Below are 24984 nucleotides of genomic sequence, written 5' to 3' on the forward strand. Positions count from 1 at the left end.
TGGGCATGGTGGTGTTGGGTTGATGGTTGGACTCGATGATCTTAGAGGTCTTTTCCAACCTCAATGATTCTATGATTCTATGATCCATGTTTTCTCTCAGCTACCCGCTTCTTCAGATGCCTGTTTCCAAACTCACAGACTTCTCCTCCTTGTTCCCAGGATTTCTCGCTCTGTGTCCCGATCCTGATTTGAAAACCAGCTAATCCTACCCCTGAAACAGTGATCAGAAAAATCCCTAATAAAAGAATAAAAATAGATAAATGTAGGGAAATGCACTTGGTGTCCGTGACTATTTCTGAATGGGAGACCTTTCAATACAATGCTCCACTCTAATGGGAGACAGAAAAGCAGCACATCGGAAGTAGTGGAGAACCATGCAACTGAGAACTGAGTCTAGAAAGATTTCTGCTAACCAAACAGAGATGGCAACCTTGCTGTGACCTGAAAAACTGTCTGGACTCTGTTGTTTGTACTGAATAGTTTTCCAGATATCAGCTCAGTTGCATCACCATCTAGTGTCTTTTGGGTTGGAATTGTATCCTCATGGTATTGCCAGCTGTGACAAAGGACCTATAGGTGGGAGGTGAGGTAGAATACCCAAGGGCATATCAATTAGTATAGGATGCCTACATTTATGCAGTTTACTGAAGCCCCATCAATTATAACGGACACACAGACACCTGTGCCAAATTTAGACACCGATATTCAGACAACTAAAGTTTGATGTCATAGTCTGTGAATTAGGAACTTAATGCAGATGCACAACCATAGGTCTAGTACCAAGGGTGCCATACCTTATGTTACTCAGAAATCTGTGCTGGATATGACACAGAATCTATGGGAGGCTTTAGAGCTTCAGTTGTCATCCTGGACAAACTTGAGTTTCCCACTGACTTTGCCATTCCAGTGAAGATTTCTTGATACCCCAGTGTATCTCAGATCGTCTTGGATGTCTGTTAGTGAGCTCAGAGCTGAGATCAGAGTCTCATTCCTCCTGATTTCTCTGAGATTTGGGAGCACTGGACAAAAGTTCATCATAAAACAACAAATAAATTAAATTACAGAGACTGAGAGAGCCTGCTGGTTTCACCTGACTGCCTTTCTGTCATTATTAAATTACATTGTAGTAACTTCAGAATTTTGTGTTTAATATGCATTAAGCTGTCAGCATGGTTCTGAATTTTATTGATTTGCCTTTGAAATCTCTTCTGTGACAATGGGAAGTGTCAGGAGCTCAGGTATGTTAACTATAAGTGGCTCATTTTCATACCATGTGGTGGAATGATAAACACTTGATGGCAACATAATGAAAAGGTAATCATGCCACTTGGTCACAGTGGTGGAAGCTGGAATAAGCAATAGCATGCTTATTTGATTCTTTGGATCCAGATGTTATTTCTGGAAAGTAATAATTTCTCTCCAATTCCATGCTCCTTCACAGCAGCTTGAGAGACCAGTTTATTCCTGGTTATAGGGATTCAGGTAGAACAGAAAGATTGACAAACAGTGGGAGACTGTGAAAGAAAAGACTAACAGGAGAAACAAAACTTATCACAAGATTCAAGTTTTACATGGTTGAGTCTTAGCTGTGAAAGTATATTGTTTAGTGTAGGAAAGCGGAATATTTGGCAAGGGATGTCAGTGGAAGGCCGATGTCCAATGAGTAACAAAACTGTGAAGAGAACAGTGAACTCTCAGTTCCCTGGTTGAACCTCTAGATAATTCACTTTGCTTTGAGCTGCTGAAGATTTGATACTGTCCACACTGACATGTACCTAGTAGAGATAAACCTCTTTGCTTTCATGTTCACCCAGTCAGGAGGTAATTCTCAGTATTCAACTTACTTATCAAGAAGAACAAAACTGAATTAGTAAAAGCTTTGCAGCCATCTAAATTATAATGGTTAAAATGGCATGAAGTTCAGAAGATTTAGCATAAGACCATAGGAGCCTGAAAGAAAAACATGAGAGAGAAATAATGATTGATGGGCATGATACTATTGCAGTACAGAACATAAAAGAGTATAATAAAGCATGATAAATAGATCAAGATGACCTGGCTTGCAAAAAAACGTTGAGAAATGTCACATTTTTCTGAATTCCTGAAGGTTTGGAGATGAGCAATTAACATAAAGAAGGGCTGCGTCCTTAAGTCTAATGAAAGAGGAACAGTATTGATGTGAATTTTATGATTTTTAGATTGTCTGCTGGTCACATGTAGTCCTGCGCAGTACTTTAAAAAGCTAATGAACAGAACACTAAAAAATGATGCTGATAAAGGATCCTGACAAGATAGTTGGGAAGTGATAAGTATTAAATGAATGTATTACAAGGAAAAGCAAGAAAAAACTGTGAACAGGTAATTTTTTTCCCTGTGACAGTGCTCTGTCTCTCAGAGGAACATAAATTGATTTCAGACTGTTGAGATTTGGGCGACTTGTCTAACATAATGGAAATAACCCCTCAATACTGAGAAAATTGGAACAGTACATAAACATGACAAGTCAAACAAAGAAGATTATGGTGCTGACAACCATGAAGCACCTTGTGGACCTCACAGCTGGCCTAAGCTTAAAAATTAGCATTTTTAGAAAGACTTGCTAGGGTACCTAGCATGTATGTCCCTCCTTTTTTAAAATCAGAATTTACTGCATAAGAAAGCAAACTTGGATGTAGCCTGTGGACCTGTAAACCCTCTTCTTCTTCCTCAGTATACCCATATACCTCAGTATGCCCATATGATCACAGAACAAAACCTATGAATTTACGCTTGAAGACCATAGCTGGCTGAAGGAATCTGGATGAACAGTACAATTAATCAGTGGTGGTCATCAAATCAGATGTGATATATACTTTTTCCTTGGGGTTCCCCAAAGAATAGGTAAATAAAAAGACACTAAAGCTAGATCTGTATGCTCTTTACCCAGTCACCATACAGTTTTGCTGGTGTATAATCCCAACCAGCTAGGATAGGAAATAGTTTGTAGGGGAATATGCCCCTGGCTTTTTTTTTTGTTTTGTTTTTAACTCTTATGAGCTAATTTAAAAAATATAATTGATGTCACAGGGATTAACAACAAATGGTCTACTTCAGGGGAAGAGGAAGGAAAAGGTTGATTCAAATTAAAGCTCGTTACTGCTCTTCTGACAAAGGGAGTTTTCATTGGTGAACGGTGATTCACTAAAGCCATTTTTGTGAAAAGCAGCTGCATTTCCAGAATGTATTGAACATTTAATTGGTAAAAAAATAAATAAATCAGATCTCAGATGAAATTTCTAGTCAAGTTCTAGATAAAATACCTACTGACTATCTAATATTTAGCAGGACCATCTAATGTTTAGCAAGCACTAAATATTAGACGTTCCTGATAACATGGAGCCTGAAGTAATTTATCCTATTATAAGCAGGACTTTGTTTCTCATACCATAAGTAAGTGTTTGATCTATCAGGCAATTGGAAGTTCTAGACTAAGTTGCTCTATTTCTCAGTGGATGTTCTCTTTGGTGAAATTTTTTAAAAGATCTAGGACTCAATCTTGGTAGGGGGTGTTTTAAACAATAATATTTCATAGGCTAGAGGAAACCAATTACAATCCCATTCTAGTTTCAACAAAATTGTATGTCCAGCTACTCAGAATTTAATAATTCAGAAAACATTGCTGCAATTTGAAAATATTAACAAATATACAACAGAAAACAAACAAAAATATCTTCAGATCCTCCATTGAACAGTTTTTCCATGACGAATGTTCTGAAAGTTGTGTGTTCTGCTATACCAAGAAAGACCTTAAATAGGAGACATGACGAACATCTATAATTCTCCTTAATCTGGTAAAGATTATTTACTGTTAATGAGAACTGAAGAAAACAGTGTGCAAGTAGCTATCACATATTAATGAATAAAAGTGGGTACCTCTGTGCACAAATACAAGTCACGAATTTTTATTCATCCCTTTCCTAGTATGAATGAGTTAGAAATGCAACTGAATTGCAACTTCTACACCAGCACTCTGCAATAGATTCATTTTGATTTAATGACAAAAATAAGTATCTTGTAACACTGCAGTTCTTTATCTCTCAGACAACATAGAGGAGCAAAAAAAAAAGCTTGTGAATACTTCAGAATTAATACTCACTCTCTAGAGACTAGATTTTATCCTCCACCTGCAAAATTTCAGAGGCATTAATTTGTCTTTCCTAAAGTTGTTGGGTTTAATTTGCAACATAATTTCCAATACAGAAAATGAATGTTTTCTTACTTATTATATTGCATTCTAAACCACTATTATTTATTTTTTATTTCTCTTATTCTTTGAGATCTGTGTATATTTCCAAATATAACCTTTTTAGTTTTAAATAGCAAAAGGGAAAGTGGTAGCAGTATATTTCCATTTTGGGTTTAATTTGCAACATAATTTCCAATACAGAAAATGAATGTTTTCTTACTTATTATATTGCATTCTAAACCACTATTATTTATTTTTTATTTCTCTTATTCTTTGAGATCTGTGTATATTTCCAAATATAACCTTTTTAGTTTTAAATAGCAAAAGGGAAAGTGGTAGCAGTATATTTCCATTTTTGGCTCTTTTTCTGACTTCATAATTACAATGATGCATATTATCTTTGTGTTTTATCGCCCCAAATTGTAAAACTGGTGTAATAGGACTTTCCCCTTTGGTAAAAATCTCTGACATCCCTAGAATTTCTGTGTAATTTTGTTTCTTCATTACTAACTCACATTTAAACAACCACAGAAATGATGTCAGAGTTACAGCTCAGGAGGAGAAGCATCATCAGTCCTTAGTTCAAGCATTCAAGCCTTTGATCTGCAATGTGCGGAATATGCCAACTTGGGATGTTGGTGAAGAAATTACTTTTTATTTTGTGGCAATGTAGCTGGTTTTGATTTGGTGTTTCCTTCCCACCTGAGATGGAATCTCACGTTAGCCAAAGATTTAAACTAGAACTGCCTAGACTCCTTATAGGCAGCTCCAAAGGCTTTTAAAATTTTTTTATATATATAAACCCAAACCAAAACCCAAACCACCAGGCTTTATTATAATATAACTAAAATATGTAAGTTATCAAATAGAGAAAATGTAAAATGATTAGCTGGAGAGTATAGAAGCAAAAGGGGTTTCTGAACAGCTTGCCCTGCTCACTGTGTCCTTACATTACAGGTCCTTGTCTCCAGTGAAATCAATGACTTCTTGAGTGACAACAAGCTCTGTATACTCCCTGCCAGTCCCCAGAAGATTTTCATCCCATTCCCTCTGAGGCCTATGTGTCTGCTCCTTGCTCTTCTCAGCTGGTTCCTGGATTAGGCTGCAGATCTCCAGCTCTCTGCCCTGAGTCCTCTTCCACTTGCTCAGATCCCACAGACATTGGAAATGTCTCTCCATGAGGAGGACCTCAGGGAGGAGCGATCTGTCTTCACTGCAGAGGGACCTGCCTGACCCAGGTACTTCTCAGAGGAAGGAATGTAGCATACACACTTGGAAGAAACCAGATAGATGCTCTCCATCAGACTGCTATTATCTGGTTGACACAGAAGATGGTTGTAGCTGTTTTATGTAAACAGATTCTCATGTTAACCATAAATGTCTTTCAAGCAGTTTTGTAGCTAGTAGACTCTGGTACCCAGACTGCTGTAGGTCAGGGACTGTGCTTCCTCTCTGCTGAAAAAAAGGATCATCCTACAACGTGGCTCCTTAGAGCCGTGACCCCCAAACACCTTTTCTGAATCCCTAATTCTTCACTATCTGGTTTCTATCCTTTCAGCTCTGTTTTAGACCACTTTTCCCAAGCCAGGTCCTTTTCTTCCATTTCTACAAGCTTTTAATGAACAACTGCTTGCAAGATTCCTCGCAGGAAATAAATTCTGAAATGATATGCTTAATTGTCTGTACAGGAAATGACACATATTATAGGAGCTGGGTGTTAAGGAAACATCTTTCCATCTACCTTGCACACGGACAATTGAATCAGCCATTACTTTTGCTAATGAAGAACTGTACGGAAAATCCCAGAGAAATCCAACATTTCAGGTCATTACTAACAATAATAGAAACTTTAGTTAAAGATAAGACCCCAAGAGGCTTGATCTTTGCATAGTATATGGAAGTGTCACAAAATAACTTTGAAGTAAATGTGGAAAATGGAAAAAAAGACGGAAAAACAAATATGAACTTAAGAAGCAGGGAAAAATCATCTGGAACAGGATCTCATTGATTTTGTTAACATTCATAATAAATGCAATAAAAGAGTTTACCAATGGCATCTTAGTGAGAAAAATATATAAACAATAAGTTTTATTTTAAGAAATTGTGCTGAATTTGCCTTTTTCATTGTGATGTTATGCTCAGCTGATTATCCATAATGATTCAAAAGCACTTTGGCAAGTTTGGGCTTCATTCTTTGCTCTGTGTTTCAGGAATTAATTTACACTGACTGCATAAAAATGCTTCCTGCTTGCTGATGCTTAATTAATTTACACTGACTGCATAAAAATGCTTCCTGTTTGCTGATGCTTAATTTATTAAGTATTCCACATTGCTCTTTATCAGTAATGTGTCATCTGTCCAATGGATGGACCAATCTCTCTGCCATCTGCAGACTTTATCAGGATTGATTTTATGTTTTCTACAGGATCTTCATAAAAAGTGTAATACAGTCAAAAGCCAAGAACTTATCTTAGAGGAAGCTCATTAAAAATAAATTCCCTCACTGATTTCCTACTTATAATTATGTTAAAAGATCAATCAGTTAACAAATTTTTCAATACAATGTAAGCCATACTAATATTATTTCTTTCCATTTTTAAATAAGGAGTGGGGCTGTTGCATGTAAAGCCTTACAAAGGTCCATTATATAAAAACAATTAAATTTTATAATCAAACTTGCAATATTAATAAAGATATTAATATATATTTAATCTGAAATAATCTATTTTCTGCAAGCCCACATTTATAACTTCCCTTTTAGAAAGAGACCCAGATTACTTTCTATGGTAGCATAAATGGGATTCCAGATTTAGCTATAGTGCCTGAGACAGATTCCAACTTTTGTGATAATACAGGGTTTTTTTTAATACCTTCAATTGTTCTATGCTTGCTTCTGGTGCATGGGCAGGACTCATCTCACGTACCCTTGTCTGGCTGGCTGGTCAGCTAAGCTAAGGTCCTCAGCCAGACTTCTCTGTAATCAGTGGAGCATGATGGGCAAACTCAGAGAACAAGCTGCTTAAGCAACGACTGAATAAAATGATGCAAGTCATCCTCTTCAGGTGCCTATTTTCCACCACTGATTGCAGGGGTAACTGTTTTGACTAGTATAGACTAGAAATCTAACTTTTTTAACAGTTAAGTTGGGATTCATCTGACCAAATGTGAGTAGAAATTTAAATATGAAACTTTGGTAGATGAGTTTTTAAAAACTTTAATAATCAATAGGGAAGAATAGGCTCTTTTATAATACTATTAATTTCAGCTACTTTAGATGTTTACAGTAGCTGAATGGCACCACAGAGGTGCCTGTTTCCCTCATCATACAGGCATCCCTGCTTGCTGCCCAGCTCAGATGAGGAAGGATGCCCTGTAGCTGTCTACACAGGATCCCTGCGTTCACAACAGCTGAGGTGAACGTGGCTGTATGTGTTGCAAGGCAAGCCTGGGAAGGTAGGCTGAAGTATGTAACATGTAAAACAGTTTCAGCTTCTTTGCCTCTAAGGACCTGTGAAAATGTACATTCACAACTAATTATCACGAGATGACTGTTTAAAAAGGGCCATTTTGACTGAAACTGTATATAGCTGGTTCTTCTTTTAGTGCGATGTGTCCTAATGTGCTTCTATTAGGAAAAAGAGCTTATGAAAGTTGAGTCTAGTATACAATGAACAAGTTACAAGATAAACCTCTTGCTTAATTAAGATTAACCTTAGTAGAAATAACGGTTGTAGTTGATGTCCATGTAGTGAATGTTAGCTGGATCAGACTATCTAGCTGTTCCTATTTTAGAGCTAACCCCACAAGCCATTGAGATCTCTCAGGAATGCTATATAGTGAATAAGTAAACACTGTATTATTTTTCAATTATAGTGTGAGAATATTTTGCTGTGTATGTAATCTCAATAAACACATCTGGCAAGCTGAAATCAAAAAGCATGTCTTCATTCTTTCTGTTGCATAGCTCTCTAAAGAACTTTCATATATAAAGAAATATATATTTGTTTTATATAAATATAGATATTTAATATGGTGTAATAAGGAGACAAGATTAAATAACTTCTCTTTCTCTCTGAGAAGTACCGTGGAAGAAGTTTAAAATTATCCAGATGGTGATTTATTACATTCAGCCGGAGACCCTCTCTTTTAGCACCTTGGGCCCCCAAGTGTGAGAAAGATGGAGAACCGCAGAATAATGTAAGTGTTTAGATTGGAAGGGACAGTTGGAGTTCATCTAGTCCAACCTCCTGCTCAAAGCAAGGCTAAGTTCAAAGAGTGGGCTGACATTCAAGAACGACAGCTTCTCTGAATTGCTCAAATGAAGGAAAATGGAGCCAGAATGACAAGCAATAAACATACAGACTGAGGAAGGACCTGGGTAAAACATGGAAAAAGCCAGTGAAGAAGGGCAGAAATTGGATGGAGATGACTATCTTTGGCTCTACTGCATTTGTTGGCTCTCACTGGCCACAAATCAAAGCCCCGTGGACTTTTCCCCAGAATTCTCTCTGGACTGCTCTAGGACCTCCCATTGATGTAATCATCCTTCGTTTTGGTTACATAGTTGAATTACTCTGCCAGAATCTTTCCATCTTCTTTTAGTAATTCCTGATACTTATTCCTGAGAACATTACATGTTAAATAGCGTGAGGCTTAAGAGCTATGCAAAAGAGCAGCTGGGTCTTCTGATACACTATCCCACTAGGATCATATTTACAAAATAAAAAGGGACAAGTTTCTCCACTGGTCATTCCTTTTCTTCTTTAAGGAACAGATTAAGGTGTCTTCTGCGCTACTTCAGAGATATGACAGTGTTTATACTGCAGTAGAGAGGCACTGCTTGGCCCCAGATGCCTAAAATGATCACATTTATTGAGAACAAGTAGTTTAAAATGCAGAAATTATTTCACATGGATAGTAAGAAGAAGATGTTGACTTTGTATTGACAAATATATTTAGTTAAGCTGTTAAAATATATGCAGATAATACTGTGGTATTTCCCATAATCAGCAAACCTTTTCTATCATGCAAACTAATCCCTGAAGTATTACTTAATGAATTTTTTTATTCTTTAAGAAAAACTGTATTATTATTATTGCTATCATCATTATCCTTCTAAAATATTAGCAAACTTTCTGTTAGGGAAAAAACTCATTGTGGAAATGGAAATTAATTGATAAAATGAATTTAAAGATCGTTAAAATATTTTCTCATTCAAAAGTTTTGAGTCTGTGCTTTTATTCATGCATATAGAGTCTTTTTCTAATTATCACAGGATCTTTAGTAGTTCTTTATCTAGAACACATGAAATGCAAGAAAAAATGCTTACATTAGAGAAAAAAATTCTAAAAATTCCATTAATGATAATTTGCACCTAACTGAAATATACACTAAAAATAAGGTGACCCTAGGAATGTGTGCACAGAAAGCTTGCCTTCTTTTAGCTCGTGGTAATACAACGTACAAACTAAATAAAAGTCAAGATTTTTCTTGTTTACCAAACAGGAAATCTGCACAGTATGTTTCTTATACACTGAAATACTGTTCCAAGTTATGATAAATCTGGCTTTGGAAAGCAATTTATTTCTTTTAGAAATCTGTTTTGACACACTTGAGAGTCAACTTTCAGAGTTTGTGCCTGACAGCTTTGGCTTCCATGTCCTTTTTTATACTGTAATCTAAGGGTGACACAGCAAAGGTGTATGTATCCTGGTGTTGGTTTTGATTGTGTTTGAATTATGAGTCACCCAAAGGCTTCCTGAGAAGGGCAGTGTTGTATTTAATAAATGCATGCTCTTGGTTTATAAAAAAATAAAAAAGTTGAGCATTACTCATAGAGGGCAAGTATAGCCATTGTTAAAGCCTTCCTTCCCTTTTTAAGAATGTAAAAGAAAATCGCTTAAACAATTGTACAGGGATAAATACCTCATCTAGAAGACTAATTTAGTTTCTGCATTTTTACTGGATAGGCAAACTATAGGAACCAAGAGAGTTTTGTAGCCACAAAAAACTTGTAAGTGGTTTAGGAAGTGCCTGAAAATCACACCTTCCCGTCTCCCCAGTGCTGTGTCTCGTGTCTGTAGCACAATAGATAATGTACTCACTTGTTTCATAGTGTATTAGCTTACTTTATTACTATAAAATATTGCACTATATTACAAATCACCACGTCACAACGTCTACACAATGTACTTTGACAACAGATTTGGAAACCCAACAAATGTTGTTTAATAGGACATTACATTATACTGAACCAACAGAAACATTGTTCAACACATTTAGACTAAACTTTAGACATGCCTCAGTACACAAGCACAGGTTGTATGGTACTTTTTTAGAGTCCAGCTCTGTAGTTCTCCCTCCTTAGGCTGAGATCTCCCAGATCTCCTCTGAGGAAGGCTAGATTCACTCAGAGCCTAGGCTATGGGCAATTAGGAAAAAAAAAAGAGTTTCTTCATGCCCCAGTGTTGCTGTAGGTTCTCCCACATACCATGCTTGGGAGGTTTTTGGCTTCAAAAGATGCCATTTTTCACTGAGATACACAGTCCAAGATAACCTGGTTAGTTTTCTGATAATACTGTTTGCAAGAACAGAGGAGAAACTTCTCTGGCTTGGCCAGATTCCAGCGTAGGCAAGCCAAAAAGTCCGTTTTCTCAAACAAACTGTTCTTCAATTAGTATTAATTCATTCACTAATACCAGTAAGACTGAAATCAGTCTGCAGTGCTGCCAGTAGAGCTCTTGGGTTCTAGCAGTGATGTGGGCTGCAGCTACCAGACACAAACGTGCCCTGCACTCCTCAAGAGAGACAAGTAGTTGCCTGTCCTGAAGGCAGAGTTCCTGCAGCTCTGCACAAAGCCTAGGTGCATGGCAAGTCTCTGTGTAGACCTAATAATGATAATGTCTGCTTACTGTACGTAGCCTCACCTTGGGCATAAGAATTTAATGGCAGAATAGCCATTGGAGCAATGGTAGTTACCTCTTTATAACATGCAATGATGAGAAGCTATGTCCACACACTTGTATTTCTTTTTGCTAAAAGGTCTTCTAAAGGGACCTATTTCTCCAGTGTGCAAACTAAGTCCTCTTAATGTCAACAAGAGTTAGGCACACACATCCCTAGGAGAAGTGTCCCCATAAGTTTTAATAGAAGCACTGTTCAGATTTAACACAGACCATATAAGCCTACATTAGAAAACAGTTTCACCAATAATAAAAGTACTTTTGAAACAAAATGCTTGCTAACAGTCATTAAAAACCTTCTATGCAATCTATGTAAAAAAGATTTATCTAATGCTTTGCAAAATTATCCACAAATGTACCACACAGCGCACAAACATTAATAAGAAAGAAGCAGCAAAACCATAACTCTACCACTTTCAAATGCAATGCAATTAATACTATTTCCATAAATACAGTGTAATAGCTACTATTATTGATGTCTATTTTTTCAGGAATCCATATTCATTAAGGAGGTCTACGGTTTCTTTTTCTTTTATTCAGAAATATGGAAGCAATTGCACGCTACTATTAGATGTCTATTTTTTCAGGAATCCATATTCATTAAGGAGGTCTACGGTTTCTTTTTCTTTTATTCAGAAATATGGAAGCAATTGCACACTGTTTCACTGCTAATCAGAGCTATACAAGAAAAGACATGAAAGTCTCGTTAGTGTGAATTTTAGGATAACTGGTCTCCTGCCATGACTCCCTCTGTTCAAATATGTCATTCCCTGTGCTACTGAGATGTTACCATTTCTCTTACTAACAAGATTTAGATTGAATCCCTTCATAAACTAGGCTATCTATGTAACTTATTTTTCAGTTTACCTGCTATAACATGTAAAATATTTATTAAAATAGATTTTATACCAGATTATTACAACAAGATGCTTAAAAAATATTTCAAGTTAATCCAAACTAGAAAACAGTCTCAATGTGTAGGACAAAAAGGATGTAAATAATTTGGAGGTTAATAGGAGAGTATGTATCTCACAGCTAAAAATATGATACTCTGTAAGGTGAGACATGTCTTGTAAAAATGAATCTGGAAAGCAGTGCTTCCAGGAGTTATGTTAACATAACAGCAGTATTTCTTGCATGGTAACAGTATTTTTTAAAAATCTTTCAGAGATTTTGTTTCTGGAATTAACATAGGAAAGACAACTGCCCCTCTCACAAAGCTGTTATGAAACTATCTTGCACAAAACATTGTTTTCTATGTAGGGAAGGTAGGAAGGGACAAGTGGCCAAGGCTGGGCATGGGGAAAAGGGCAACATGACATCTAACAGCAAAGTCAATGAGGTGGACAATGTAGCATGACTCACAATATTTTTGATCATTAAATATTTCTGGCATTACTAGCTAAGAACAGCAACAAAAATCAGCAAAAAAATGGAACAACTCAAAAGCTAGCATGAGAAGAATACGTTTACAGAGAACTCATGCTGAGGAAACTGTTGAATTTATGATGTCATACAAAAGCTCATAATTTTGAGATGGAAAGGAAAAAGGTCAGCTATGAACCTTTGTTTTCCATCAATTTTAAAGCAGACAGACCCAGGAACAACAGAGCACTTCATAGAGGGATGGCAAGGCAAAATGGTGTGGTAAATCGGAAAGAGAAAATTGAAAGAGGATGTTTTAGCAGCATGTTGGACAGAAGAAGTTTATGTCATTGGCTTCTAGGTATCAATGGTTCACATGGTTCACTTCAAATGGGTCAGTGGTTCACGTGCACATTCCCTTTGTGGGATCAAATGTCCCTTAAACTGATAAACAAAGGATATATGTGCCATTTAAGAATACAGCAGGGCTAAAAATGCAGACGTCGCCAAATGGACCTAAGTTCCTCTCAACATTAGAATACTCTCAAGAAATGGGAGAAAAGGGATCAGGAGCAAATGTACAGTTGGAGTAACTGTCTGGAGAGGAGAAAGTATGGCAGGAAGCAGGAGAGCTATCAGACCTTGTATCTCCCAATATCTCTTGTCAGAGACAACAGAAAGAACCATATGTTCATGAACAAAGTAAGCATGAACAGACTCCTATTAATTCAGAGTACCCATAAGAAGCAATTAAACCAAGACTGGGTTCCTTTAGGAAGTGACTGGAAGGAAAAAATTCACCAATGACTCAGGGATGTAAAAGAGTAGAGACAGTAGGATGATAGAAAACCTCCATAAGTCCCAAACCAAGAACCTACACCATCCTCCTAACAATTTCATTTCTTCAAACCCTCAGTACTGTTGACTAGAAAGTCCTGAATTGGGGATGAGCAAGCCATGAGATACGGGGTCTCCAGTTTGCACAAGGTACTCTCTTAATATTTTGAATGAAGAACTGCAGAAGCAGAATCAAAGCTCTAGAGACCTTAATGGTGGGGTGACGTCGTGGAACAAGGAGATCAGAACTGCCTGGGCCAGACTAGTGTTAGCAGCGTGATGGTGCTGCCTAAAGCTTTATCTTGTGCAGCTTTCCCAAGAGAGAGGACAACTTGGAGAAAAAGGTATGAGCTTTCCTGATGAGAGGAATTGAAAGACATCTTATAGCAAGCCTGGACAAAAAAAAAAGTCATCTCTGTGGTAGAGAGGTAAACCTGAGATCAGTCCATGGAAAGGGCACCGAGGATGTAGTATTCCTTCCATTGAAGTCTGCTTATTTTGAGGGGCTAGGCTTATTCACTAGAATATGCAGAGATGTTTTTTGTGAAATTTCTGGCTGTTTTGGAAATTGCTGATGCTTCGTGTGATGTACTGGTATCTGTTAGCAGTCTTAAGGAGTTTTAAACTTCTACTGGGGTTTATACAAAATCTGAGAAAGATACTTGGTCATCCTTTTATTCTCACAGTTTACATCTACATAGTTAAATTCTCCCTCCTCATCTTGACTGTTTGTGCATTGCATGTGGACCACGCTATCTCCCATATCATGTCAGGGTGAAACTGGCTGCTGGCTTATTCCAGTCCCATGCCAGGAGTGGCCTAAAAATTAACCAATATGGACAGTGTGTCAGTTCTCTGGCTCTGTTTCGTACTAACAGTCTCAGTTTCTCAGAGCCTGTTTGGATTCCACCATTATAAAACAGCCATCTGATGCAGGAACTTTGTCAGGCCCCCACTTTTTACATTTAGTTTTAATGTTTCACTCACAGTACTTGTTTAGGAGTTGCCATAGCTTCATGAATCAGTCCTGGGTTGTCTTCAGATTTCCTTAACAACAGTATTTCAGACATAGTTTTGATGGATCTGCATTTGAATGTGTCAGTTCTTTTTTAGACAGGAACACTTCTGGGGCTGGGCTGCTGTCTATAGGTTCATATATTTCAAAGGTACTTTCCAAAAGAGATGGCATATGTCAGGCACTTGGATAGCTCATTTAGTAGAACATGCCAAAACCAATTTTTGATGTCCTAATTAGTGAATATTTTGCTCTACATAAATTTGGTACATACTGCTTCAACCACTTAGTCCAGTAGTTCTGGACTAATGCAGAATTTCTGCTCTATCCACATTCAGAAAGACTGATTTTTGAGAGCTCTTCCACACTATTTCAGCAGCCTATACTCAATGCAGACTGCTGCAGAAGCTGAGGATGAAGTGGTAAGGCTGAAGCAAAGCTGGAAAGGAGTAAATCTGTTTTGGTAGCACACACTTTCATATCTTTTTCTTCCCTTCTTTTTTTCTATTCATTTTTCCTTTTCTTTTTAGGCAACACTTTTCCACCATTTTTTCCTTTAATTATTTTTTTTTCAGTATGAACACTTCTGTCAGCTTATAGTAATCAATGGAAACTATATGGCTGGTCAGCAAAAAAAGATGCATAGAAACCAAACTAAGCAGCACATCTGTGTTTAGCAAAGAACCTGACTAATAACCAGAAAGAAGATTGTAAGATCTAGCCATAGAGCATCACAGTTGTCATTCAAACAAGTGCTGCTTAGTATTTTCTTAGATATACAATGATATTATTTCCATGATTTTTTTTTAACAAGTAGGTAAATTACTACTTCTGCTTTAGAGATTTTAAAATGAGAACACTACAGATTCAGTGGGACTTCCTCCAGCTGGATTGTACCCCATGACAAGTCTCTGTTTGGTGTTGGTTCAGACAGTTTTCTTTAGCGGCCTCTTTAAATTTGAGTACTGCTATTCCCTCCATCTTTTTGAAACATGCAGACCTTTCCTTCCCCTGCATACTCTGGCTGTTGACCTCCTAAGCTTGAGGGACAATGGCTTTTTAAATGCTGTAGCATGCATACTATATGCATACGAGAGAGCATTTTTTCCTGTATAAGATGCTTTTTTCCTATAGTGAGAATATATCTCAGCCAATGTCGATCTGTTTCTCGTCTGCTAATGTAGATAAGATTGCTGGATGAGAGAGAGAAATTAAGTCACAAAAATGGATTTGCCACAGTGAACTGTGCAGTCAGGCCATATTCATATCAGAGACAGCATACATTACAAAGCAACACACAACCTTATGCAAAACACAGCCTTCCTCTTCCACAGGCAGGAATAGTACTTTGGTCTTAATCTTAAAAATGAGACACTAAAGACAGGATGCATAGGGTAATGATGGAAAAAGATGGTATTATTCAAGTGTCATTACACATTAGAGATAATAAAATAAAAATTGGATCCATGAGTAACTAGAAAGTATGCCTTGCTTCACCAGTGTCACAGACTAAATATTTTAGGATCGTAGCAGGTTCCCCTAAGTACTAGAATTTTGTTTTGTATTCAGATTATCCCACATGACCAAATCTTATAATCTCTTTCTTATTCATAACATGTGGGATAGACACGTACATCTGAACCAGTCATCCTCAATTCCCTTTATAGTCAGTCAAGCAGAATATATACTTTTAGGGTACACCTGACTTATTTGAAACATCTACATTGGAATGACATGAATTGCACCCTAGAAAGGCCTATTTCTACCCAGGGACTATAAAAGGAGACATGATGACTAGCATAGTTATAATTACCTGCATTATAAATGCATATTTGGTCACATGGATTCCCTTTTCCTAGGAATTTAGGAAAAAACCCAACCATATTTCTGTTAAGCTATGATTTAGCTATCTCTCAGGTAGAGTAGGTTTGTCTCATACACTGTATTTTTTCAATTCTTTTGAATCACTCAAACAAACGAGCCTTTTCTTTAATTTCAGAGTCTAACAACCTTGCATTAAGGTATATTCCTTATTTCTGATGTACAGAAATTTCTGATAGTAACCTTTCATTTGTTCTGTGTCATCCCAATAAGTTTAATCACTCTGTAGTACTTCCAAAGAGTTGCTTTAGTCTTAGTAATGAACAAAACATGCTCTCTTTCTCTTCTCTGCATTCTCTAAAGCAACCAACCAACCCCTGCCCCAGCATCAGAGGGTTAAGACTCAGGAACACATTACTGCATTTAGACCTAGTATTTTGTGTCAGCTGAGCTAGGGTAACTGTACCTCAGTGTCTGGCCTGACAAAAGACAAGATGGTGTAAATTTATACTGCTTTTATTGAGGGTTGAGCTCAGTGCAGTAACTCCTATCTGCCACAGCAATGTGTAGAAAATAACCACAGCTCAGTTAATGTAGCAGAACTTGTTAAACTATCATGTTGATCAACTCATTTTGATCATGAATCGATGCTCTAAGAAGAAATTCTCTTGAGAGAGAGGAATTATCCTCATGGGCTTGAGTATGTTGCTGCTTCAGGGTTTTTTTGCTACTGTCCTGCACTGATTGCTGAAATACCTATTTTGCTGTCTATTATTACTCAGGCTTGTTCAGCATACTGGATTTCACACTCCACTTCTCTCTGAAGATTGGTGTTCTGAATAGTTTTCCTCTAGAGGGGGATTAGCTTGCATTTTTCAAAACAAAATCCCATCTTTTAGGGTTACATTAACCCTTCTAATCCCCTTTATACTCTTTTTTGCTATGCAATTCTCCCTAATTCGTCAGCATCTTCTGAAAAAAAATGTTGCTTACTCCACTGTTACAGATTCTTAATGGATGTTAAATAAAACCAGATTTAATACCAAATAATATAGCACCTCTGCAACAATTAACTTTCTCCAAGTTCATATACTATAGTGACACCAACTGGCCTTTACTTATCTTAATTTGGTTTCATTCCAAAGAAATGTCAGATTCTGTCTCTCATAAATCATTCTTTTGAATATAGATATGAAAAATACTTTATTGACTATGTGAATCTACAGATATTTAAATCACCTTATGTTTATTATTTCTGCAATTTTATAAAACGTTGCTATATTCTTTGTTCTAAGAATTTGTAGGTTTTCTAATGACAAACATTTGGCATACGCAAACACTAAAGCTTCACTTCCCAACCTCTATTCTTCAGAAGGAAAGTAATTAGTATTTTTGTATAGAATCCTTTTTTTTTTCTTTTGAAGCATGGAGTAACATACACTCAGTGACATATGAATGCCTTTAGAAGAACAAAGATCTTTAAAGAAATTCAATCATTATTCACCTCAGGTAATAATAAATTGTGATGGATGGTCATCTTGAACCATTGAAGAAAATTTGTTTGACTAAAATATTAAAAGCTATGAAATTACTTATCACTGTCAAATTATTAAGACTTCTTCTGTTGCTATTGCTTCCTTACAGATAAGTCTTGACTCTCCCCTTCCAGTGGTGTATATTCAAGCTTACTGTGTCAGACTGGTCAGAAAAACTAAGTTGCTAGAAGCTATTTTTTTAAAACAGAGAAAAATATACTATGGATCTTTGTTGTCAAGAAAGAAACAAAACAACTGTTGTACAATACTTTTACAATGAAGGAAAAGGAGGCAAAAGGGCTTGTCAAAACCAGTAACCTTGTAAAGGGCTAATAGATTGCTCTGATTTTGATCTACCTTAATGAGTCAATATATACAATTATATCTAAAGCTTGCAGCACTGCTTTGGGACTATAAGAGTTTGCTGCAGACACCATACAAACTATTATGGGGTGAAAGGTCTGGAACTGCTCTAGTTTTACCCTTATACAGATGTGGGACCATTGACACTCAAAAACCAAAAAGGAATGTACAAAACAAACTGTTAGATTTTGCCTAGGATACTTAACTGCAGACACACTTTTGCAGAACCAATGGTGTTACCTCCCGCAACATGGAAATTAATTTCCAATCTAGCACACAAGGATGTAGTGAGTATATCTATGTCTTATGGTTTAGAACCTTTTACACACATTTTCGTAATTGTACAGACTTTCCAAACTTACCTCCTCTATGGATAATCAAAGAAGTTTCACTTCCAACAGGACATTCTTTAAGTATATCCACTACTTCTGCATGGCTCAGGTTCTGTACATTCTGCTGGTTGATCTCAACAATGAGGTCACCTTCACACAAACCAGGACATCCCTGAATGTCTAGAATTTGCTTCACCCTCTGTCCTGTAGGACTGTCTGCTATAGTGAAGCCAAAGCCCTGGGCCCCTTTCACAATGGTTAAGGTCATGAGTTCAGCTTGGGTGGCCCCAGAAGAAGCCATTGATACATTATCATCATGGGCAGGTGGTGGGAATGTGCTATCAAGCTGACTATCTGCTGGAATGGAGTGCAAGGAGTGTGGTGGTCGATCTGTTACGTCTGGAACAGACTGAGAAGTCCTAGAAATGTATTCCAAATAAGTTTCATAGTTATGTCTTCCATTTACCACTACCGGAGGCCTCTCCATTACTGCAAGGGGTGGCACCATGCTGTTGGCAGGATCTTCAGGATCAAAGGGCAAAGGGTATCCACGACATAGCACCAAGTTGACACTCTGACCAATAGGAACAGACTGGAAGAGTTTGACTACATCTGCGTGAGTATGTCCAAGGACACAAACTTCATTAATATAGACAATGACATCACCTAGAAAGAGAAGAAAAAATAGTGACAACATGAGACAACTTCAGTTACTGTATATGCAGTGCAATTTTTTTTTTTTATGAGATAGAACTCTATTAAAAAATAAAAGAAATTAGCTCAACATACTGACTCAAATAGTGGAGACAAAAAAGTAAAATTTGTGTCAGCAAATGTAATACAAATAGACAATGAAAGTACTATTGCTTTTCTGTGGAAGCTCACAGCTGGAGAATTAAGCTGGATCCAGACATACACCTTTTCTTAACATCTCTTCCCTATTTTTTCGACTCCTTTCAGTGTAGTCCACACATTACTTTTTTACAAGATACAATCAAAGTTTATGTGGAGGGTTGGTTGTCAAGAAATACCATTGTTTGGTGAAGAGTAAAAGGAAAAAAAAAGGAAATAGTAGGCACTCGTGGACTTAAGAATCAATGAATAGGGATGCAAGACTCTGCATGCATGAGCATAAGGAAATACTTTTTGCATTGATCATGATATTGACAGTTTCCTATTAAATGTCATTACTTGCCATCAGACATCCAGGACTACTACAGTCATTTCCTATTCTAGGCATGAATTAAACTGTACCTTGCATATCGTAGACGTATTTAGTGGCATTTTGTTGTAGCCATGACGGTTCAAGGGCAATGACAAGACAAATTTTGTAGATGGGTATGATAGCTTTTTATTAGAAAAATCTAGACAAATGTCTGAAAATCAGCTTAATATTTCCAGCTAAACCAGCTGGTCAAATAAAAATAAAGATACTACCTTTACCTCCAAATCTTGTCTCATGTATAGTACAGAGCTCAGTACAGTCAGAGAATATATGAAAGCAGAATACTTTAAGTCAGCTGGCTATTTATGGGTCTCCATATTGCTCATGCACCAACCAGCTTCTGTTACTGAAAAGTTCAGAAATAAGTTCAAGTTCCTTCTTGTTGTTAGAATGGATCTATATATTTATAGCCATAAATAATTTTTTTATGGTACTGTTAAGGTGCATATTAAAATAAAAATGAGTAATCAGTACAAACAATATTCAGAACAGTTTGATGACCCACAGTCAGTTTCCACTTTATAAAACAGTTTGCATCTTTATACTAAAGGAGAAGGATGTTTGGTTAGACAACCCCACAAGTTAAAGTATTTTTCTAAGTGAAGATTATCTTATTATCCTACCATTAAATAGGAACAAGAAATCATTTATACAGACAACACTGTGAGGTGTCTACAAGTTCAATAATTGACCTATCATAATGTAATGTTTTTTAATGGCATTTGAAAATTCAGCAATAAAATGAGAATGATTTAGGGAGGATGAGGTGGTTTGTGTGGAATTGCTTCAAGTGTATTTATGAAATTATGTCTTCCTTGTACTTCAATCAAAAGATCTAATCAAGCAAACTGAGGAAAAAAGAGCATCATCAATATGCCAGTACAAGGGCTGTTTCTATGTGACAATGAAAGGCAAAGGCTGTTTCTATGTGAAAATGAAATGGTCAATTCCTACACGATCAGCCTGTCTAACAGCCTGACAGTAATTAATTGCATATGCACAAATTGTGATTCAGAGAAAGATTTCTTCAGAGGGTGCCTAGGGAAAAAATGCTAAGGGAGTTCGTTTAAATATTTGTGAATATTATTCACAGAAACCTTAGGAGCTGCAAATACTGTCTTAAATGAGCATCACAAATAGATTTCGAACTATAAGAAAAAGCAGTAAGGTCACTTTATAGGCAGTGCTGAAAGAACTCCAATGCTTGTGTCTCAAGCAGCTGAGAGTAAAACAGTTTTCAAAAGTCAAGCTTTAAAAGAGAGAAAGAATGTACTGCACTAAATTATTGTGGCAATGGCTGCAATTAATTGTGATTTCCTCATGCCCTGATATAGAAAGATCTTACCTGCATTCTCATCCCTGGCTTCCGCATTAGCAGTGAGGCTGACATTGCTCATAATAGGACTGATACTGTTGAACTGAGACCTCTTCAACGCATGCTCCTGTTTCAGTAGCTTATGCCTTAATAGTACCCTTGCAACTTTTTAATCCATGCAGTCTTTATTTCCCTGAGTGCTGGCAATGCAGATATGTGGTGGGAGGAGACCAATCTGTTTGTTCATCCTCTCTTGCAATACTTAAGCAGGGTGCAAAAGGAATAATGCATTTATTGTGTTGGGCAAGTAAATCATTGTCTGTTTTCACCCCTTCACTTTATGCATTTGTACAGGATCAGCTATGACATAAAGCTTAAAACAATATGTTTTTGATAAATCAGAAAAATCAGATAAACTAGTTGACATTACATAGGTCTCCAGGGAAAAGAAATTACCTTGTGCACAGGGAGTGCAGTCAGGAAATATATAGGCCAAGTAGCCCCTTTCCCCAATCATTAAATAGGCAAAACTGAGCATTAGAAGTTCTTGGGTAAGAGCTTCTTCAAATAACGACGCTGCATTATCCCTCACAAGACAGCAGAATATTCTTCAGCATTTCCTGAATCAACATTTTTAAAGGTCTTTGTGGTTTCTGAGGTATAACATGAATAGCATGTCTAGGCACACTCTGAAGTTGTAACTCACTCACAGTTGAACCGTTTGGGACCCATAATGCTGTGCTGTCATATGGAGAACATATGGCTGAAGGTTAAGAGGGATGGGGAAAAAGGCATGAGTTACTAAGTTCAACTCAGAGAAATAGCTACAGTGGTGTTAAACTGGGAAGAAACAGCGTTTCAGATCAGGGGACATGAAGGAGGAATAAAAGGGGTTAATTTCAGAAATCCTTCAAATAAATCTCTGGACTGTAGGAGTTTCTCCAAATCCAACTCATTTTCCAGGCTGAGAGTTCCTCATTGCTGACACAGAGAGAAGTACCCAGCATTTGGTAGGAAGGGAGAGATAAGTTAAGAGCATTACAGAGCCAGTGCCATGCTAATGCAAAGTTCAAAACCTCTCTACTTTAGGAAAACTCCCTGAAAGGTTCCTGTGGCACCTTTTCTGCCTGTTCTTTCCTGCTGCTTCTAATAATAATGGGTGCATATGGACAGGCATAATAGCGATCCCCTTTATAATTCCTGCCTGATTTTCTGAGCAAGCCATAGTCTGCCTCCAGAAATCACAGTTTCACAGTGAGTGGGTATCTTTGAAGTTATGCAGAACATTTATATTAAGCATCAAACTTTGCTTGGCTTTTAGAACGAAACCTACAAAAATGACTGGAGCTTACTTACAGAATCACAGAATGGTTGAGGTTGGAAGGGACCTCTGGAGGTCAGCTTGACCAACCCCCCTGCTCAAGCAGGGTCACCTAGAATCAGTTGCCCAGGACCGTGTCCAGGTGGCTTTTGAATATCTCCAAGGAGGGAGACTCCACAACCTCTCTGGGCAACCTGTGCCAGTGCTCAGTCACCCTCACAGTAAGAAAGTGTCTCCTGATGTTCAGACGGCACCTCCTGTGTTTCAGTTTGTGCCCATTGACTCTGGTCCTATCACTGGGCACCACTGGAAAGAGCCTGGCTCCATCTTCTTTGCACCTTCCCTTCAGGTATTTACATACATTGGTAAGATCCCCCTGACCCTTCTCTTCTCAAGGCTGAACATCTCTCTACTTCCACGTCCTCACTATTGGGTGCTCTCCCCAATTTCATCTTCCTCACTAGCCTCTACAAACTCTACACATGCCCTACCAGAAATTTATGAGCTTCAACATCCTCTAATGACAGATTCTTACTTACATTCTTCTCTACAATAATGTTGCAGACTTAAATCTGACACCCCGGGGATTTTCTGCAAGCATTAATTCTGCAAAAATACTTTTTTCACGCTTGAAGTGCTTGATCCAAACAGAATCTGTTTTATTGACATAACTCATTTCATTACAAATTAGCCTAAGGTTTCATGTAATGCTACCAGCTCTATTTCCCTCCTTTCTGAAGAACCTATATTATTCAGTGACTCCAGTTATTGTTTCTGCTATGTTTTTATTACCCCTAGAATGTCTGTATACACATCTTGCACTAGTAGGTAAAGTTCCTCCATTTTCTTACCCATGTTCCCACCATTTGTATACAAACACTTTGCTTATTTCTTATTATTATTGTTTCTTGTGCACTCGGTTTCCTGGCTGGAATTTCTTATGGTACCTCAGTGAACTGAATTGCCTGCTGGACTGCCCTTCTTCTTATTATTTAGAATTCTTTAAAATTCGAAGCCTGAATGCAGCGGAAAAAATGCAGATTAGATCTTTGTTGTTAATTTATGATCACATTCAAAGTTTAGTAGAAATGTCTCCATTGTTTCTGATGGGTTTTGGATCAAGCTCTTAGTGTCTGTGGTTCATGTGCTTAAAATATGACAGAACGCTGTGATTTGCTGGGGGGCAGGGACAGCTCTGCTACCGCCCTGCAGCCAGCACAAGCCAGTAGCAGTGGAGCTAAAAACAGCCCATGGTTTGGCAAGTCAGCACAGGAAGCACCAGCTCTGCAAGACTCAGGCTGCATTTTTTTTTTGCTGCATTTATAGCCCAGGTAAACTCTACTAACTTCTCCAGCATTACATATTCCCACTTGCATTTCTCAACAATATACTCTAAATTCTGCATATGCATACTTTGCACAAGCTTCAGAACTAGCAATACATTATTACTTTATTGTTGAAGCTTTCCCTTCACCTGCCCACCCACACTATCTACTGTAATTACCAGCTCTTTCTGTCACTTCTCAGCAGTGACCTTGTCTTCTCTTTCTGCAAAGTGCTGTAAGATTGCAGGCACTGTAGCCTATTAATAATAAATTCAGAGGTGTTAGCATGTTTTCAGTACTGAGATATGAAACATGGGGGTAATTTTAATAACAACGGCACGTGATTGATGGTCATGAAAGAGGCGAAGATTTGTTAGAAATGAGCCATTTTTACATGTGCATATACAGTTACTAGTAGCAGTACAGAGAACTAGTGCATGAGGGATCATTCAGTTAAACAGTAGCAGCCAAATTATATTCTGGAACTTTGAATTTCAACTTCCTTCCACTCTCCATAGGTGTTAATCCAGTGTGTGAATAAAAAATTTTTGTTATGAATGGGTAGAGGCATTTCTTTGGATGTAAAAGATTTCAAAAGGTTCTGCATAAACAGAAATTCTCTGTTTTCTTGTACTCTGACTGGCCACAGAACCTTGTAAAACCAATTTGGCTCTAGCTGCTAACATCTGCATGGCATACCTTTTATAGACAACAGATAAAACCTAGGATCCTGCAGTTCATGGTAGCCTGATTTATCTTTTTTTGAAAAATTAGGCCCTACTTTTTGTTAATACTCATTACATAGTTACCCTTATTTTTAAAATAAAAATTACTGAATTATAGTAACTTCTTAAAGGAGATGGCAGTGTAAGATGACTATTGCATATTAATACTGAAATACTTGAAACACCTGCCAAGAAAATTCTAACTTATTTATTTTAAAAAGGAACATTAAATTAACTGCTAAAACGTATCAAGAATGTAACCTGGGGAGAAGTACATGCATATAGTAACCACAGCTACTGATTGGAAGAGCTAAATTTAAAATTGACCACTTTATTATTAGCTTTATAAAAACTTTATCTGATAGATAGTACTGCGGCAGCCACAGTGGAAGGAAAAGAGCTGCTGGGAGACATAATGCTCAGCTGCCTCTGCACTCAGGAATAATTTCAGGACCACTTGCTGGTATGTGAGAACACTGAACAGCCCATTAAAATATCTCTGTTCATACTGGCATGGAAGAACCGTTTCCCAGTCTTCACCTCATACAGAAAGTTTTACCCATGTGCTGACAAACTCTGCAAAGCTGACAGGTAACAACTATCCACAGATCCTCCTTT

The 24984-nt window shown here is 37.4% G+C and overlaps 1 protein-coding gene across 1 annotated transcript in view; it reads right to left on the reverse strand.

The window, feature by feature from the left end:
• The window catches only part of MAGI2 (membrane associated guanylate kinase, WW and PDZ domain containing 2), a 553326-nt gene that overhangs the window by 104372 nt on the left and 423970 nt on the right, over positions 1–24984 (reverse strand). The window contains exon 10 of the mRNA XM_019474581.1: positions 18486–19121. Within this exon, the coding sequence (XP_019330126.1) occupies positions 18486–19121 (636 nt within the window). The remainder of the gene's footprint in view (positions 1–18485; positions 19122–24984) is intronic.

Source organism: Aptenodytes forsteri, unplaced genomic scaffold, assembly GCF_000699145.1.
Source record: "Aptenodytes forsteri isolate BGI_AS27 unplaced genomic scaffold, ASM69914v1 Scaffold137, whole genome shotgun sequence".
Classification (NCBI taxonomy): domain Eukaryota; kingdom Metazoa; phylum Chordata; class Aves; order Sphenisciformes; family Spheniscidae; genus Aptenodytes; species Aptenodytes forsteri.